At 38.4% G+C, this 17,708-nt stretch overlaps 1 protein-coding gene across 2 annotated transcripts in view; it reads left to right on the plus strand.

The window, feature by feature from the left end:
* PPP2R2A (protein phosphatase 2 regulatory subunit Balpha) overlaps positions 1-17,708 on the plus strand; it is an 85,093-nt gene that overhangs the window by 38,610 nt on the left and 28,775 nt on the right. The window contains exon 3 of one of the 2 annotated variants that reach the window (XM_060102586.1): positions 15,221-15,318. In XM_060102586.1, coding sequence (XP_059958569.1) covers positions 15,221-15,318 — 98 coding nt within the window. The remainder of the gene's footprint in view (positions 1-15,220; positions 15,319-17,708) is intronic. The other variant, XM_060102587.1, reaches the window with a different exon arrangement.

Raw genomic sequence — 17,708 nt, forward strand, 5'->3', positions numbered from 1 at the left:
CAGAATAAATTCGATAACGTTATTTGTATCGTATCTTAAAGCCCTCTAACCTCTTTTTCTAAATATTCTGCCTCTTTGTACCCAGTTTGTAGGTGAGCTGAAGGAATTCTGTCAGAAAACAAATTTGTGCTGGTTGGTCAGTGAAGTGCTTTCAGGTTCTTATAGCGTGGCCATAATAATCCTAGTTTGTAAAGATTTTAGGCAGATATTAATAACCAGATACCCATCTGGTTATAAAAATATTTTAATAAGGCGTGCATAGATGCAGGAGCTTTGTGCAGTACTGCTTGTTTGTATAATCTCCACGAGAAACTATTTGCATTTTATTTCGATAAGGCAACCTAATGAGATGATTTGTTTAGTGGACTTAATTATGAGTCCGTTAAAAGTTGGTGAACATCTAATGAAGATGGTAACTAGGCTTAGAATGGTCAATTTAGAGCTCTACTTTCTAACATTATATATAACATTAATACACCAAGGCTTGTTTGTTAAATCACCCCTGTAGACTAAATGTATTAGCAACTGTTTATCTTTCTGTTCTTTGTTGCAGGAGGGTATTGTTCCATTCCATTTTATCCAAACATGATATCAGATTATCCAGGAACAAGTAAAAAAGAAGGGAGGCTGGTTCCAGAACACATCTCTGGAAATCACCTTATGGACCCTGACTCTCATGGCAACATTACAATGTAGGTTCTGTATGAGCATCAATAGCCAGCGGTCTTTGTTGAGCTTATCTCATAATGTGTTCCCGGTCACTGAGTCAGAGGTTGAGAAAGGGTTATTATGAAGGCCGTTAGCACTTACTTTGTTCTTGGAAATCATGGTAAAATCGAGGTGATATTTTGACCAAGAGATAGAAGTACAGGATCCTATCCTCAACCAGTTGTGCTTCAACCTGAGGCCTCTTGACTGTATCTACAGAGAAGCAGCAAGCCCGGCAGCTGCAGTACTTTGTTCCTAGTTTGGGCTTTAGCCTCAGGCTCCTGGGAGCTCAGCTGAACCATTTGGGGAACTTTTTTTTACCTAGGCTAGATTGATTCACTGGAATAGTCTAGAAACAAGGGAAACTGCTTGTTTCTGTTTTGTACAGCAGAGCTCAAACCCCAGCCCACATCTTCTTTTAACCAGTGTGCCTACTGTGTGCCTAATTCAGGGATCATTTCTTTGCATTTATGGCTTGTTTAGCCCTAAAAGCAACTCTGAAGTGGGTATTTAAAGATAAGGAAATTAAGTCTTCAAGGGGCTGAGTTACTTCCTTAGGGTCATACAGAAAGGAGAAATGGCAATTTGACAGTGGGGAAATGACCAGTCTGACTTCTGGTCACTTCCTGCACAAGTTCCCTGCAGATGTGGCCCCAAGAATGTGGTAGAGGTGTGCTAAGGTAATGGTCCCTCAGTCCTTGGAGCAGATGTGAGCAGCCTCGCCTCACCTCCGTGCCAATGTGCCCTGGCGGGAGGGAGGTGGAGGTGCACTGGCTGCTACCGCCAGCAGGAGTGCCGCCCTCCCTGCAGCCTTTCAGGCTACAGTGATCTGCCTTAGCCAGTGCAAAGTAGGAAAGAGGAGTCGGGAAGGGAGAGAGGCAGAAGTGGTTGGGGCCTGCTCGCCGCAGGTGAGCAGGTCACGTCTTACTCACTTCTGCGGGGCAAGAAATTGCTGAAGGGATGGCACACACTTAACTTTCTTTTTGGGGTGCCGAAATAAAACGTTCTTAAGTTTTGGGCACAGCAAACTTGTGGGAGGAGCGTCCTGACCTTTGGGAAAAAGTAACGAGAACTTTGAGCTCCCTCTAGAGGTCAACAGTGACAAAGGAACATCATAGCGGTCTGTAGGGAAATAACTGTACCTTCAGCTTGCCTACCCTTTATCAAAAAACTGGCATTTTATAGCTGCATTATCCAGCAAAGTATTTTCTATGCTAGGGAGTAATTAGTTACCTTTGAGAAGAAATTTGGGTGAATCACATTCTGCTTAGCTGTGTGGGGCAATCCTGAAGTTCAGTGTTCTCCACATAGGGTGTACTAAATGAAGAGAGGAGAAAAGACCGTGAAAATGGTCGTGTGTCCGAACAAGGATAACGTGCTGTTTTTTTTTTTTTTTACATTTATTTTATTTTTTAACATCTTTATTAGACGTTATTTGCTTTACAAGATATCAGGCTTCTTAGTGAGAACTCTAAGTGCTGAAACAAACTGGATCAAAATGAGAATTAATTTCTGTGCCGTTATCTGCCAGGATGGTTTGACAGCAGGCCCTTGACTATAACGGAAAGTAGTTTGCCTGCTGTGTTCTCACCCCACTTCCCCAACATCTGAGAAGAAAAAAAAGCAGCGAGTACCGGAAGATTAGAATTATGAAATCCAAGTTGTAGGCATGTGCTAAGACTTCTAAGAAGGCCAACACACACAGTTAGTTTCTTAACTTTTAGCACCTCAGCTGACCAAATGAGAAGCTATTCCAGGATAGAAGTCTCAGTCTTGGTCAGATAATCCCAGGATGAGAGTTAGTTACGGTGCTCTAGCTGTTCCTTTTGTTCTCAGTATATTTATACTCCTCTTCAGAACTGAGAGAATTCAGTTCTTAAAACTTAGTAGGTCACTACAGAATGAGTTAGAAGTCATCTTTAATTTGTGGTAATATCTGAAAGTTACACATTAGAATAAATATTCCAGAAGTGCTCAAAAAAACCAGAAGGATGGGAATATGTCAGAGGGACCCAGGAGCCAGTCTGAAAGAGTTCTCAGTGGCCAAATCAGGGACAGTTTGAGCAACACAGGAATTACATATTATTAGATTATAACCCAAAGTATGACATTAATGCCTGTGAGTTCCTACTGATAGATGATTGGTGGATAAACAAACGAGGGAGAAGAGACAAATTTCCTTTACAGAAGAATTCCAAATAATTTAACTAGCTACTCCCCCTCAAAGGGATGGAGCTTAACACACACACACTCCCTCTCCCTCTCTCTGCCCCTTTAGTGATTTCTTCCGGAGTACATTCTGCGGGGGTGGAGTGGCTGGAGGAACTTGGCAGACAGTACCTTGGCCAGGTCATCTGGGTTGTCATCAATAAGTCATGCTGGTAGGATGTACCCTTGATGTGATGTGATAAGAATGGCACCTCCTCTCTGTGATCTTCCTGCCAGTAACCCATAATTGCAGTCTGGCTGTGAGGAAAACACAGTCCCAAATGGAGAGACATGCTGCAAAGTACCTGACCAGTACTCTTCAAAGCTGTTAAGGTCAACAGAAACAAGAAAAGCCTGAGAAATTGTCACAGACCATAGGAAGCTAATGTGGTATCCTGGAACTGAAAAAGAACAGTAGGGAAAAACTAGTGAAATCTGAACAAAACTGTGGAGTTTAGTTAGTAATCATATTCAAGTGTTAATCCCTTAGTTGTGACAAATGTACCTTGGTAATGTAAGATGTAAACAATAGGAGAAACTAGGTGAGTGTAGATGGGAACTCTCTGTACTGTCCTTGTAACTCTTCTGTAAGTCCAAAATTATGATAAAATAAACTTATAGAAGACGAAAAGATCCAGCTCAGTTAACTCTTGTGTTATATAGATTTTGTTCCATGACGCTTGAAAAATGGGGAACTTTTCTGTTATGTGTACATGTATTAAGTAGTTTCTGACTTGTGTATAAAAGCGAGGAAGATACCATCTTGTGAAGTCAGCCTGACTACCCTTGTAGTCAGCCTCTACCCCACACCTATCCCTGTAGTTATACCTTTTCTAGAATGTCAGATAAATGGAATCATACAGTGTGTAGCCTTTTAAATCTGGCTTCTATCACTTAGCATAATGCATTTTGGATTTTATCCATGTTACTGCTTCTATTGGTAGTTTGTTCCTTTTTCTTTTTTGCTGAGTGGTACTTCATTGCATGGATATATACCTCATTTTGTTTATTCATTCACCCGTTGAGGATCATTTGGTTTGTGTCCAGTTTTTGGTGATTACAAATAAAGCTGCTATAAACATTTGCATTCAGATTTTTGTGTGAATGTAAGTTTTCATTTGACTTGGGTAAACATCTAGTAATGTGGTTGTTGGGTTGCATGGTGTTTGTTTTCAGCTTTATGAGAAACTGTCAAATTTTTCCCCCAAGGTGGGTTGCATTCCTACCAACTGTATGTGAGGGCTCCAGTTGCTCAATACCAGCACCAGCCATTGTCAATTTTTAAATAAAAGTTTAGTCATTTGAATGGTGTGTAGTGCTACCTTGTTACTTTTTTTTACTTTGTAGAGATTTGTCTGTCATTCGTGTATCTGTTACTGGTCTCCCTGTCTAAGCTCTGGTCACCAATTCCATAATGCTCTGATCGTTTTGTTTATGTTATACAAGTAGGATCAAATATGATTTGTAACGTTTTTTTAACAGCGATATAATGTAGATAACATTCTTTCTCAGCACAATAGATATTTTTTTGTACTGAGCATGGGAAGTACATGTGGACAAACTATGGAAGGATATACTATATTGAAATTCTCTCAGAAGAGGGGTTAAGAGTAGATGACTACAGTTTTTTACAAAGTAGTTATTTGTGTGATCAAAAAAAAAGAGTAAAGTTAATTTTAATTATAATTCCATTACTGAAATTGGTCTTACAGAAGTTATAACATATATAAATATCAATACATCTCATACATATTTTGCAATTTGCATGAGTTTGCTTAAAAGATGGTTCATTCATTACCTATGGTTATCCCTTGTGGTGGGATTTCAGGTTTTTTATTCTTTCAGTTTTTATAAGTTGGTTAGTTTTATAGTGATCATTGTATCTCTTTTAAAAAGAACAATACTTAAATATTTATATACTAACGTTTTTGTAAACCTTTTAAAATATTTTTATTGCAGTACTGATTTTTATCTTTGCCCTTAGAGGTTTAAGGTTACTAAGTGGTTGATTAGAACCAGTGGTTATTAATCTTTAGCTAATTTTATTGTGATTGAGAATGTGGTCTTCATAAGTAGAATTTTTTTTTTTTTTTTTTTTTTTTTTGCGGTATGCAGGCCTCTCACTGTTGTGGCCTCTCCCGTTGCGGAGCACAGGCTCCGGATGCGCAGGCCCAGCGGCCATGGCTCACAGGCCCAGCCGCTCCGCGGCATATGGGATCCTCCCAGACCGGGGCACGAACCCGTATCCCCTGCATCGGCAGGCGGACTCTTAACCACTGCGCCACCAGGGAGGCCCATAAGTAGAATTTTTTAAGGGGCTCTGTCGCTGCACCTGAGTTTTTTAAATTGCAAAGCCCTTTGGAAGAAATATGTATTTTTATATTGGTATAAAGTTCTGTGTGTGTGTGTGTGTGTGTGTGTGTGTGTGTGTGTGTGTGTCAATTATATTTTTCAAGTGTCTGTCCTTTCTTTCTCCCTTCCCTGCCTTCCCACCTTTTTTTTTTTTTTTTCGGTTCGCGGGCCTCTCACTGTTGTGGCCTCTCCCGTTGCGGAGCACAGGCTCCGGATGCACAGGCTCAGTGGCCACGGCTCACGGGCCCAGCTGCTCCGCGGCATGTGGGATCTTCCCGGACCTGGGCACGAACCCGTGTCCCCTGCATGGGCAGGCGGACTCTCAACCACTGCGCCACCAGGGACGCCCTCCCTACCTATTTTTAATCTGTCAGGTGTGGAAAAGGATTTGTCCACCTTCTATAATTATTGTCAACTCTTCTATTCCTAGTAACTCTGAAGTATATGAAGTATAAAGTAAAAATCTTTGAGTATAAAGATTTATGACCATTACATCTTCACCATACCTTTTTATCAAATATATACATATTAATAAACTCTAGTCCTACTGAATTCTTTTTTTTACCTAATTTTACCAATGATTACAGGCATTATTGGCACTTACTAGGCATGGGCCGAGTATGCTAGCTATTCTGCAGTTTGCAGGACAGTCTTGAACAGGAAGAAGTTGTCCCGTGGTCTGCATGATTTAGAATATTCTGCCAAATGTTCGTGGTGCTGAAAAAGACTTTATTTTCTAAGCCTAAAACCCAACTCTATTTGGTACTTTTAGTATGTGTTTAATGTGTATACTAAAGTTTACTTTGTAAATCAGGGGAAGATTATGCTTTGAAATGTTGGAATTCTTCATGATTTTGCAGTCACATCACTAACAAAAAACTATTGAAGTTTATTGAGTTGCCACTACTGTATACCTTTGTAAGTCTGCATTTATCCCTTGGTTTGATTATTCTACATATGCTGTCATCATGCTTGAGCACTTACATACTGGTCATTTTTCCAAATATTCCCCACCTTTTTTCCTGGGACTGCAGTGATACATACATATGTTAGAAAACTTGATATTATCCTATAAATCAAGTCTTTGTTCTTTTTCTCCCCCCTTCTGCATCATTTTGTTTTGATTCTGTTACTAGGCCTTCAAGTTCTTGACCTTTTCTACTGCAGCATCTAATCTATTAATCCCATCCGGTGTATCTTTCATTTCAAATTGTGTACTTTTCATTTTCAGATGTTCCTTCTTTGTCTTGAGCACATGGAGCATATTTACAACAGCTATTTTAAGGCCCTTGTCTTCTAAAAATGATTCTTCCATCATTTTTGTCATTTCTGGTTCTGTTTCTATTGGTTTGTTTTTCTTCTGGTTATGGGTCATATTTTCCTGCTTCCTTACATTCCTGGTGATTTTAGATGCCAGACATGAATTTACGTTATTGTCGGATTCCATCCTTGCAAGTAGTTAAGTTACTTGAGATCAGTTTTCCAATGTTTGCTTTTAAGCTTTGTCAAGACAAATTCAATATGGTGCTGATTTAGTCTCACCACTAAGGTGATAGCCTTCTGAGGACTCTTCCTGATGCCTTATTAATTATGAGGTTTCTTTACTCTGACTGAGTGGGAGACCTCTTTATTCTGAACCCTTGTAAACTTTCTGATGGTTCTTTTCTAGGCCTTGTGGAGTGGCACACCACATGTCTTCAGATCAGTATTAAACCAAAGATTTTTAGTGATCTCTGTAGATCCCTTGAACTTTCTCTTTGTACTCTATCCAAAAAATCTAACTGCTTTGGCTTTCCCTAACCCCCAGTTTCTGACTCCACAACTCGGTGAGGTTGCTGGCCTATGTTTGGATTCTTCCTGACTCACCGCACTGTCGGCGGTAAGTTAGGGCAAATACAGGGTTCACTTACTCTTCTCTAAGGGTTCACAGTCCTAAACTCCATGTTGTCCATTGTCTGAAAACAGTTTCATATATTTTGTTCCGTTTTCTAGTCATTCATAGCTAGAGGCTGAATCCAGATTGTCTTACTCCCCCGTGGCCAGAAGCGGAAGACCAATTACAGATTTTTAATTTTGACTTCTGTCTTTCACTTCAGACTTTTGAAAGAGGAAGTGCTAAGTTACTTCACATTTTTATTGGTACTTTTTTGGGACACCTTCGTTTATGCAGTTAGTTGTAGTGTTCTTTGTTAACCTTTGTTTTTACTGAAATGTAACAAAAAGGAAAGGAGACTGATTACCTAGTAGAGTTTTGTGGGAAATTAAATATTATTTGCAAAAAAGCAAGATTCAGCATAGCCAACTTGCTAATGAGCTCATTTTCTTCCAGGCGTGAAAGTTTCATTTGATGCCTAGAAGGCCCCGCTGGCAGCTGCCCTTGCAGCAAGTCTTCGCAGACACTTGCTTTTTTCGCCAGAGCGGTCCCTTCTGAGATAAAATTTAAAATGTAGAATTTTAAGAAACCATGGTTATTCATAGAATTTTTGTGAGCCTCTTGTCATGAGATTTATGCTATCTTGTGATGCATAAAGTAGCTAGGCTTGAATTTTTTAGAATTATTTGCTGCAGCAATGTTTATAGTATTTTATGAATTTTAACCTTTTAAATTTTCTTCTGTGTTACTTAGCTTTAAAGACTAATCATATTGAGGGGTACTTAGCACAGTACCCAGCACTGTGTAAGTGTGAGCTGCTCTTACGGGGGGGACTCTTAATACTGATGTCTCAGTGATAGCAAAGTAAGTGCTCAGTAATGTTTTTGTGAGCAAGTGAATTTGCAATACGGGTTAAAGTATATGCATTGTTTTCTGGGCGGAATAAGAATAAATAACAGGTTGGACCAGGTTAAGTTAAATTTAGGATTAAGTAAAAATGTTTGTGATCTGACATAATTTTATTGAAAAAATACTGCACATTCTTGTTTCATTAAAAAGTGTATCTATATTTAACAATAAAAATTCTCTTAGGTCAGTAAAAAAATTTTTTTTAATAGACTAATCATATTGAGAAAAACAACAGAATCAGGTTTGTCAGCATTCAGTGGATGCTGTGTTAAATGTTTCAAGTGAAACTTTTGGGAATCTGTAATCCAGATGGGTAAAAACATGTAAGCAGCTTATTCTAGTTGATTCCTCCCCCTTTATTTTTAAAATGAAGGGAGCATCTTTATATGTTTACTCAGTCTTTATGTCTTAGAATTCATTTTATAATTGCTTATTTTGCCTTACAATATTCCTTCTTTGGTTCTCTTAAACATTTACTAAATCTTTTCTTGGTTAACTGTTTATCTGTTGTGATTACATTCTGCTTATAAGCCCCTTTAGACGGTAGAATTTAGACTGTGGATCACCCAGCCCCTTGAATATAGCAGGTGCTGAAAAAAATGCTCCGTTTTATGGTAGGGCTACAAGTAACTGTGATGTGGTCATTAGTAAATAGTATAAAGGTGATGTAGTTTGACTCTACATGTTTTATTGAACACAGACATTTTGGCAATGAAAAAGAAGCAGTAAACTGAACACATATATTATTTCTTTATTCGTCATCCAGTGATTTATAGGATTCTGTGTTGCCACCTTATCCATATGATTGTTCACACCTGCTAAATTTGAATCTTGGCTCTGACACTTGACAGAGGTGTGATAGGCAAGTTAATTAATCTCTCCGTGCTTTCGTACACTCCTATTAATTGAAAATGATGTCTATGCCATAGTGGTATTACAAGGATTAAAGGAGGAATATGTAAATGCTCACTCAGTGTAGTGCTTGGCATCTTATAGCTGTGCCTGTCTGTAGACAGTGTGTGCTTTGACATTAGTTTGTTGTGTCTCTGTACCCACATAAGCCATATTTGTTCATTTAATGTTAATATCCAATTATATTAATATTCTAGAGCAGGGGTTGGGGAGCATTTTTTGTAAAGGGCCAGATAGTAAATATTTTCAGTCTGTCTCAACTGTTCAACCCTGCTGTTGTCAAGTGAAAGCAGCCAAAGACAATATATAAACAAATGGTCATGGCTGGGTTCCAATAAAACATTATTTACAAAAACAGCTGGTGGGCCATAATTTTCCAACCTGTGTACTAGAGGTTACTTTTATATTTCCTCATTATCGGATGTTTGAAATACGTTTGGCTTATTTCATAACAGGCACATCTCAGATGTTGAGGGTTTGGCTCCAGGTGACTGCAGTAAGTAGAGTCACATTAATTTTTTTGGTTTCCCAACGCATATAAGAGTTGTTTGCACTACACTGTAGTCTCTTAAGTGTGCAATAGCATTTATGTCTAAAAAAAACAACGTATGTACCTTAATTGAAAAAACACTTTATTTTTTAAAAATGCTATCATAATCTTTTTGCAATAGTAATATCAAAGATCACTGATCACAGATCACTGTTAAAAATAATAATAATAATGAAAAAGTTTGGCATATTGAGAGAATAACCAAAATGTGACACAGAAATGAAGTGAGCAAACGCTGTTGGAAAAACAGTGCTGATAGACTTCGTCCTCGCAGGGCTGCCACAAACCTCCAATTTGTAAACAAACACAGTACCTGCGAAGAATGGTAAAGGGAAGTGCAATAAAATGACGTATGCCAGTGTGTTAATAACTCAGCTGTAACCGTGTGGGTACTAATTTTAATTGGTTTCTTCCAAATTATTTATTTGGACTGTAGTCCTGAAATGGAATGATAAAATCAATGAGTAACCCCATCAGGTGTCTTACAGTGCAGGAGTTGAAGTATTTAGAGAATGTCAGAGCTACTAATAATTTGATCACTTAATATTTAGTCATTATTGTTCATTACTACCATTTATAGATACTATTTATTCATTTTCCCTCATCTGATTTTTATGCTGAGCGTGTTATACTTTTGAACCTTCGGTTGTCTGATTGTGTCCTAGTCTGTTTATTAGAGTCCATAAGAAATAGAGAAGGTAGGTAACAAGGGGACGGGGTGGTGCGCCTGATGAAGCGAAGACAGACCAGTAACACTGCTGTTGTCATTCCCACCACCACCGATTACCGTTCCACCCCCAAAAGAAAGTGATTATTTCACCTTCTTAGGATGAAACCTGGGCGCTGACAGTCTAGAACGAAGAGGTTGGAAGAAATTAGAGTTCCATTTTGTATAACACATTATAAATTCCTTGGTTTTTATTAATAGTATATAGAATTTCATAACAAAGGTCAAAAACGTTGTGTTAAGTTTTCTTACCAAAAATCGGATTGTGCCTTTTAAATCTCGCTTTAGTGTGTGCCTAAAATGGCTGTGTGTTGACTTAAGGCACAGTAGGACCGTTGACTGATGTTCTGATAGAGTCCTTCCTTTTTATTAACTGTATTAGAATGTTCTTTAGATGATTAACACAGGTGTTTTTTTCCATTGTGAAATAACATTTTTATTGGTCATAGGAAAGATTCCTATTTTTCTCTTTAGAAGAGGAAGTTTTTTGTTGGTTTATGAGAACAGACCTAGTTGATGTGTTATACTGGACCCTGCCTTGAGTTCAGTAATATGACTCTAACAGTGAGGCTAATGTCTTTGCCTTTTTAAAGTATATGATAGTGACTTTAATCTCAAGAGTAAAGTGTTCTCAAGTTTTTGAGGCTTTCATTAACAGTTTGTTTTAAAAATAGTATTCAGGAATCTAAATTTTCATGAAATGCATTTATATTTTCAGCCTGCTCCTTGAGGTAACAATCTGGGTGTGTGTGTGCACAGTAGTTTTATTTTACCCATAGTGCACTGTTTAAAGGTTCAGAATTCTCCCAGTTCCAGCATTCTTGGCTTTTCAGTAGAAGTCAGTGTCCACTCTGTAATGTTTTAGACCTAGACTGTCCAGTATGATAGCCCCTAGACACACGGCTAAAGTTAAAAATTCAGGAGCCACCTGTGGTTAGTGATTACTGTATGAACAGCGCAGATACAGGACACCTCCATGGTAACGAGAGAGTTCTGTCGAACGGTGCTGTTGTAGACTTCCTGCAGTCGTCTACTCTGTAATAGTTTTCAGTGGCACAGGAATCAGCACATTAGAAGACTATTTTCTAGGAGCAGAGTTAGTGTTACTTTCAAAAACTTAGGTAGCAAGCAGTATTTGACCAAGCTCATTTGGGTATCAGTGCACATGATGTGGGAGCACTATTTTTAGAGCCGTGCTTCCTCATCTTTTACACATCCTGGCACACTTGAAAACAAATGTTTGTATGGCACACTGAGGTAAAGAGCTTTCTCAAAACTGGAGGTTACAGGTGTTGGGTGCTTGCCGTATCCAGGCAAACCCATATCCCCTTCTTGGCACACCAGGGTGTAGAAGCACATACAGCTCAAAGCTCAGTTTCATAGCATACTCCATAACGGATTCCTGGATATTTTTCTTGGTCTACAAAGCAGAATTTGATCTTATTCTCCCTTTTATTCGTCATTTTTATGTCGTATTCTCAGTGAGACCTTGTGAGACCTAGGCATTTTACAACTCAGAAAAACTTTAAAAGCAGTCATACACTTGGAGATTTAATAGGTGCTTGTGTATATGGTGGCTCTCTCACACATGTGCGGGTGGCCAAGCATCCAGAAATCATGGTGTTTCTTTTCTCCCCTTTCTTTTATTGTGGGGAAGGAGGAGGGAACACCATGGCGTGGTACCTATTTAACTTCATCATACAAGCCAGGACAATAATTTACTTATCTGAAATATGGCTATATTAAATATATGCAGTATAAAAATTACAGCAAGGAGGGCCTCCCTGGTGGCGCAGTGGTTGAGAGTCCGCCTGCCGATGCAGGGGATACGGGTTCGTGCCCCGGTCTGGGAGGATCCCATATGCCGCGGAGCGGCTGGGCCCGTGAGCCATGGCCGCTGGGCCTGCGCATCCGGAGCCTGTGCTCCGCAACGGGAGAGGCCACAACAGTGAGAGGCCCACATAACGCAAAAAGGAAAAAAAAAAAAAAAAAAAATTACAGCAAGGAGGCCATGAATCTGCCTGCCTACCCCTCCCCCAAATAAAATTCCTCTACACTACTCACTAAGCATCAGTGGCTTGGTTAGCTATTTCTAAAATTTTCTGTTTGTTCATTGGCTTTTGGCAAGATAGTCACAAACAGTAGTGTATTAAAAATATCTAAAATGAGAAAATTGTATGCCTTTCACTCAATATTTCTCTCCCTCAAGGATTTAAAGAGGGTTGACTTTTATGATGTAGATCTTTGTTTCTTGTCGTTTCCTGAAGTTCAGCCTCTCACCGTGTAGGCCATTTGTTTCTAGGGTTCCTCAGCCTGTCTCAAGTGTACCTCTTAGAGTTTTGTACCCTTGCTGCAAAGCTGGTTTGGTACTAAGCACCTATCATTTCACTTTACTCTGCAGCTCCTGTTGTAAAATAACCATTCTTAGGATAAGAAGTGACACATTGTAAGAGCAGATGTCTTACTATTCCTGTTGCGTCCTGCACTAAATTATTGGTCTTTTCCTCTTCTCCGTCCTCCCCTCCACACCCCATGCATGTGCTCCCCCCATGCATGTGCTCCCCCCATGCACGTGCGCACACGTCTCCTTCCCTTCCCCGTCCGATGTTCAGTGACCTCATTATAACCAGCTGTGTGAGTCAGTGATGTCTTCAGTACTTGGGGGTATTGTGCCTGCTGTTCTATTCCTTGATTCTTGTTCTGTCTCTAAGAATAATACAGGTGTGGAATCCCTACTGCCACCACCCCCGTCCCAGATCTCCTCAATCCTCTTATTATAATGATCTCCTTACTGACTTAATCACCTCTAGATTTACCCCTGTCCAGCTCACCTAAGGAAGATCGACATTTCTCCCCATTAGAAATGGAGCCCATCCTGCAGCGTTCTGTCCTGCCTACTTTTTACCGCTGCCCAACAGAGAGGCCAGCCAGGCTGGTCATACCGTGATCACTGACATATGCCCTGTTAAGTCTTATCTGTGATAGTTCATCTACCTAACAAGGAATTAGTTTAGGTGGCTGCAACAATTTGGACCTGGCGAAAGAGGACATAATTTAAATACTGAGCCTACTCTTCCTGTTATTCCACTGAGTGAAAAGGAGGGTGAATCTGGAGTTGGTGTCAGGTGTGAGCACTTCACCAAGCCAAGAGCATACACTGGAGTCGAGAGATAAGGTGTTTTTGGTGAAGCATGACTTTATATTCAAATTAACTAGTTCATTTGATGAGTTAGCCAAAGAAATCACAAACTATCAATGCTGTAGGGAAAATTGGCTGAGTTGGACTTAAAAGAACAAGAGAAACAGTTTTCATCTCCAAAGTGGTGCCTGTCTGAGGGATTTGAATTTAAAGATAATTTTTACTGTGTATGGCTTTTACCTTAGTCCCTGATTTTAGAATCTAGCCTTCAAATCAGTTGTAACTATGTGTGCTGATATTGTTAGCTCCTACTTACTTTCTCTCTGTAACTATACTATAATGTGCTTTAAGTGCAGGGACTCTGTGTGTTTTTAATCCTTTATTATATTTACTACAGAAGTAACTACAGTACAGAGCACCTAATAGAGTGGCTTTTAAGTATTTATTTACGTTGGGCTTTACAGAATAGTACAGTATATTCACTTTTACCCCGTGGTGTTGCATATGCATGTAGTGTAAACACTAGATTTATTCTTTCCTCCTGACACCACCGGCCACGGTGAGTTGTCTGGGCTAAAGGTTTTAACCTGGAGGTGGGATGCTGTCCAAACCTTTTGAAATTATATGCAAATTTTTGTGTGTACTTAAATATGTACAGTTTCTTGGGACAGCATGTGAACTTTCAGTAGGTTCTCAGAGAGTTCCAAAAAGGTAAGGTGCCTTGGACCTAGACAATGGAGGAAGCAAAGAAAGCTTTCTAAAATCAAGCTGAACTTGGAAAAATCACTAAAATGAAAATGGTAAAATGCTGTGCTGGACAGGTTATTGATATGATACAATACATTGGTCAGTAAGTGTTAAAATTTAAAGTATACAGTGTTCTTTACTATATAAAGTCACATTTTAAAATTCTTACAGTTAGCTAATAATATAGGCAAGAAAATGACCCTTCTCCTGTAGTAAAAGTTTGATTGTTTATATAACATGCATATGATGGGGTCTTTCCTAATTTGGCATAATGCTTGTAAAAATGGTGAATTGTATAATTTAATTGCTTTATCTTAATGCCCAATTCTGTAACTTAGATTTTTTTCTTTAGGAAAATGGCTCTGGTGTCAAAAAGCAAGGAAAAAACCCTGATAATTTTATTTGAACTTGACTGTGAAGTTAGCACCGACTTTGGGTGTAACATGACTGATTCTAGTAGCCCCTGCTGTGTTTGGGAGCCACAAGAAGAGCTGTGCATGTTGAAGGTGCATAGCACAAAGCATTGCTGGTATAAGTGTGTTCTATTTGCAAACATTTGTTTAAGAAGCCATAATTTGAATTTACATATTTATGATTGTTAAATTTCCACCTGCAATTAATTATTTTTACATTTTAAAAATTTCCCCATTTTATTTATATCTGTCTTAATTTTATAGACCATCTTTGGGTTTGCATAAAGTAGCTTATCAAAAGTATATCAGAAAGAAAATTAGCACAATAATTACCGATATTAATGTTTAATGGTGCTGTCATAGAATGTTTCACAAGTTGTTGATTTCTTTACATTCATGAATTTAGTGAAATATTAATAAAGCACTAGTGTTTTTATTATTTGTTGTGTTCCTGTTTGTTAAAATAGTGTCACTGGTTTACTCCGGGGAGTTTTTTTTCTTCTGGATGAACCAAAATATTCATGAAAGAACTTTAGATTTACTTTATTTCTGATGGCAGGTTGATATATAGACTTGGAATGTATTAGGAAAAACATGCTAAGTTCTCATTAAGAAACTCTGTAGTGAGTTGGGAAAGAAGAACTAATGGTTTTTTTTTTTCATTTTTGTTTCAATTATACAGCAGATATAATTTCTACAGTAGAATTTAATCATTCTGGAGAATTACTAGCAACTGGAGATAAAGGTGGTAGAGTCGTCATCTTTCAACAGGAGCAGGAGGTAAGTATCTAAAGTTTAATATCTAAATTTCAGTTTGCTCTTGGGACTGGAGCTTATGCTGGAGAATCTCATCAGAGGATGTTGGGCAGATTTGTAAAGAAGTGTGTTTATCGAGCAGAGTATCCAATGTATAGACGGCTCTGGTTCTCTTAGCTCTCTGTGTGTGTATGTGTACGTGTGTGTGTTGTTTTGATTTAATTGTGAGAAGATTTGGTTAGAGAAAGGGGTGGGAAGTGTGGAATAAAAGATTTTAACTGGTTTTAAAGCCTTGGCCCTCTTTTTTTTCCTCTTAAAATTCCATAAAGCAAAATTGCTTTGACATCTTTTTCAGTGCATAGTTTGCTTTGTGTAATTGGGGGTGGGAGCGTAGTTTAAAGAAAAAGCTGCTCAATTATTTTGACATCAGTTTATACTAATACTATTACTGTGATTTAAGTATAAAGGTTTTAAATGACAGTTGCATGTATACGCATGTAACGTAATTTATAAGCTCAGTACCCCTCTTAAAGTGGAGTTGATTTGAAAATCGTTTCCCTTTCTCTTTGGAGAAAGGAATTTCTCATTGCAGAATCTGTGATTAAAGTAGGGTTTGGTTTTGTTTTGGGTACAACTTAGGCACACTTCTAAATCTGGTTGACAAGATTTCTCACTAAAATTTTATGCTGAACAAAATTTGTCACAATGGATTTTCCCTTAGTCTCTCCCTCCATTTGTAGATCAAAGTTAAACCTTTATCATTTGTTTCCAAACATTCTGCCCCTGTCTATCTGTAAGATATTCAAGAAGAGTTAAAAGTAATGTGGATAAAATGCAGGGTTTTACAAATAGATGTCTAAATCATAACACAGAGTTAGCTTTTAAAGGATTGTGAAATTCCTTAAATAAGCAAGAATCTAGTAATAATACTACTACTTTGCACTTCTATAGCGCCTTTGACCTGAGGATCTCAAAGTGCTTTACAAACACTAATGAATTAATCCTCACAACACCCAGTGAGGTAGGTAATTTAATTTTAAAAGAAATGATTAATAGTGTCTGATTCGAAGATGCACAAACACTAAATATGTCTCCTTTTATTTATTATTTTTTCTGGTTGGAAGAAAATATGAAAATAAGACTCAAGCTTTTCTTGACAGAGAATGATCTTGTGGGAAGGGGGGCAAAATCAGTTTTCTGTTCCTGTTTTCAAGCAGCTAAAAACGTGACCATAAGAATTTTGAAATACTTAAGAGTCGAAATGGAACCTTACAGGTCATTACCCTTTCCCTTTATTTACAAATGAGAAAGCCAGGCTATTAAGAGATCACTTGATTTCTTTGTGGCAGAGCTAACAACCAGAACCCAGAACTTCCAACATGTTCTCTCTCAGTGCGCTCTGATGTCTTTCATGTTAGGTAACCAAAATGTGAGTGTTAATTTTGTTATTCAGCATTTAGAGCTGGCTTTCCCGTAGGCGTTTTCGGCCCTTCCGTGTATTTTTTTTTTAACTGAAAATTAATGGCAGTCTACACTTTTGTTTTAAAGAAGGGTGTTTGGAGAAAAGCATTTAAAATTAAGTTTGTTTCCTAAGCACTTCCATCTTGAAGGGATTTACATTGAGGGTTTCTGAGAGAGCCTACATTTCACATGGGGGCTTTGTGTTCTTTAAAAGTGTAAGTTGTCTGTCATTCTTAACTGCATTTAAGAGTTAAAGACAGGGCTCCCCTGGTGGCGCAGTGGTTGAGAGTCCGCCTGCCGATGCAGGGGACGCGGGTTCGTGCCCTGGTCCGGGAAGATCCCACGTGCTGCGGAGCGGCTGGGCCCTTGAGCCATGGCCGCTGAGCCTGCGCATCCGGAGCTTGTGCTCCACAACAGTGAGAGGCCCGCGTACTGCAAAAAAAAAAAAAAAAAAAAGAGTTAAAGACAAAAATTAATTATCTAGAAACTCAGATTAGTAGCGTGTCTTTTGAAAATTACTTAATATAAATATCAGTGTATTTTTTAAAGGATAGATTAAATAACAAAGATGATAATTACTGGCTTTCCCTCTTGAAACTTGATCTTGTTAATATTAATCTGATGCATTTTATCTAATATATTTTACACATTTTTAAGCCCTGTCTTATACTGGAGCTTCTAGTATAATGCTGTCTTCAGGACATTCAGCATCTATGTCGTTGATTATAAATGTGTGTACCTTACATTTATATCAATGCCTAACATATTTAGGTTAGATTTTATGAGTTCATAGCTATAGGTCTGTAAAATAGTGTTACAGTTTAAAAACTGGAAGAGAACTTCGAGATAGTCTTTTCCTAATGTTTAGGTAAATCTTAGCAGAAGTTTACATAACAAAGTTATATTGCTTAGTTTAATAGCAAAGCGCTGGGATTAGACCTTGGATCTCTACA

Source organism: Mesoplodon densirostris, chromosome 6 (assembly GCF_025265405.1).
Source record: "Mesoplodon densirostris isolate mMesDen1 chromosome 6, mMesDen1 primary haplotype, whole genome shotgun sequence".
NCBI lineage: Eukaryota > Metazoa > Chordata > Mammalia > Artiodactyla > Ziphiidae > Mesoplodon > Mesoplodon densirostris.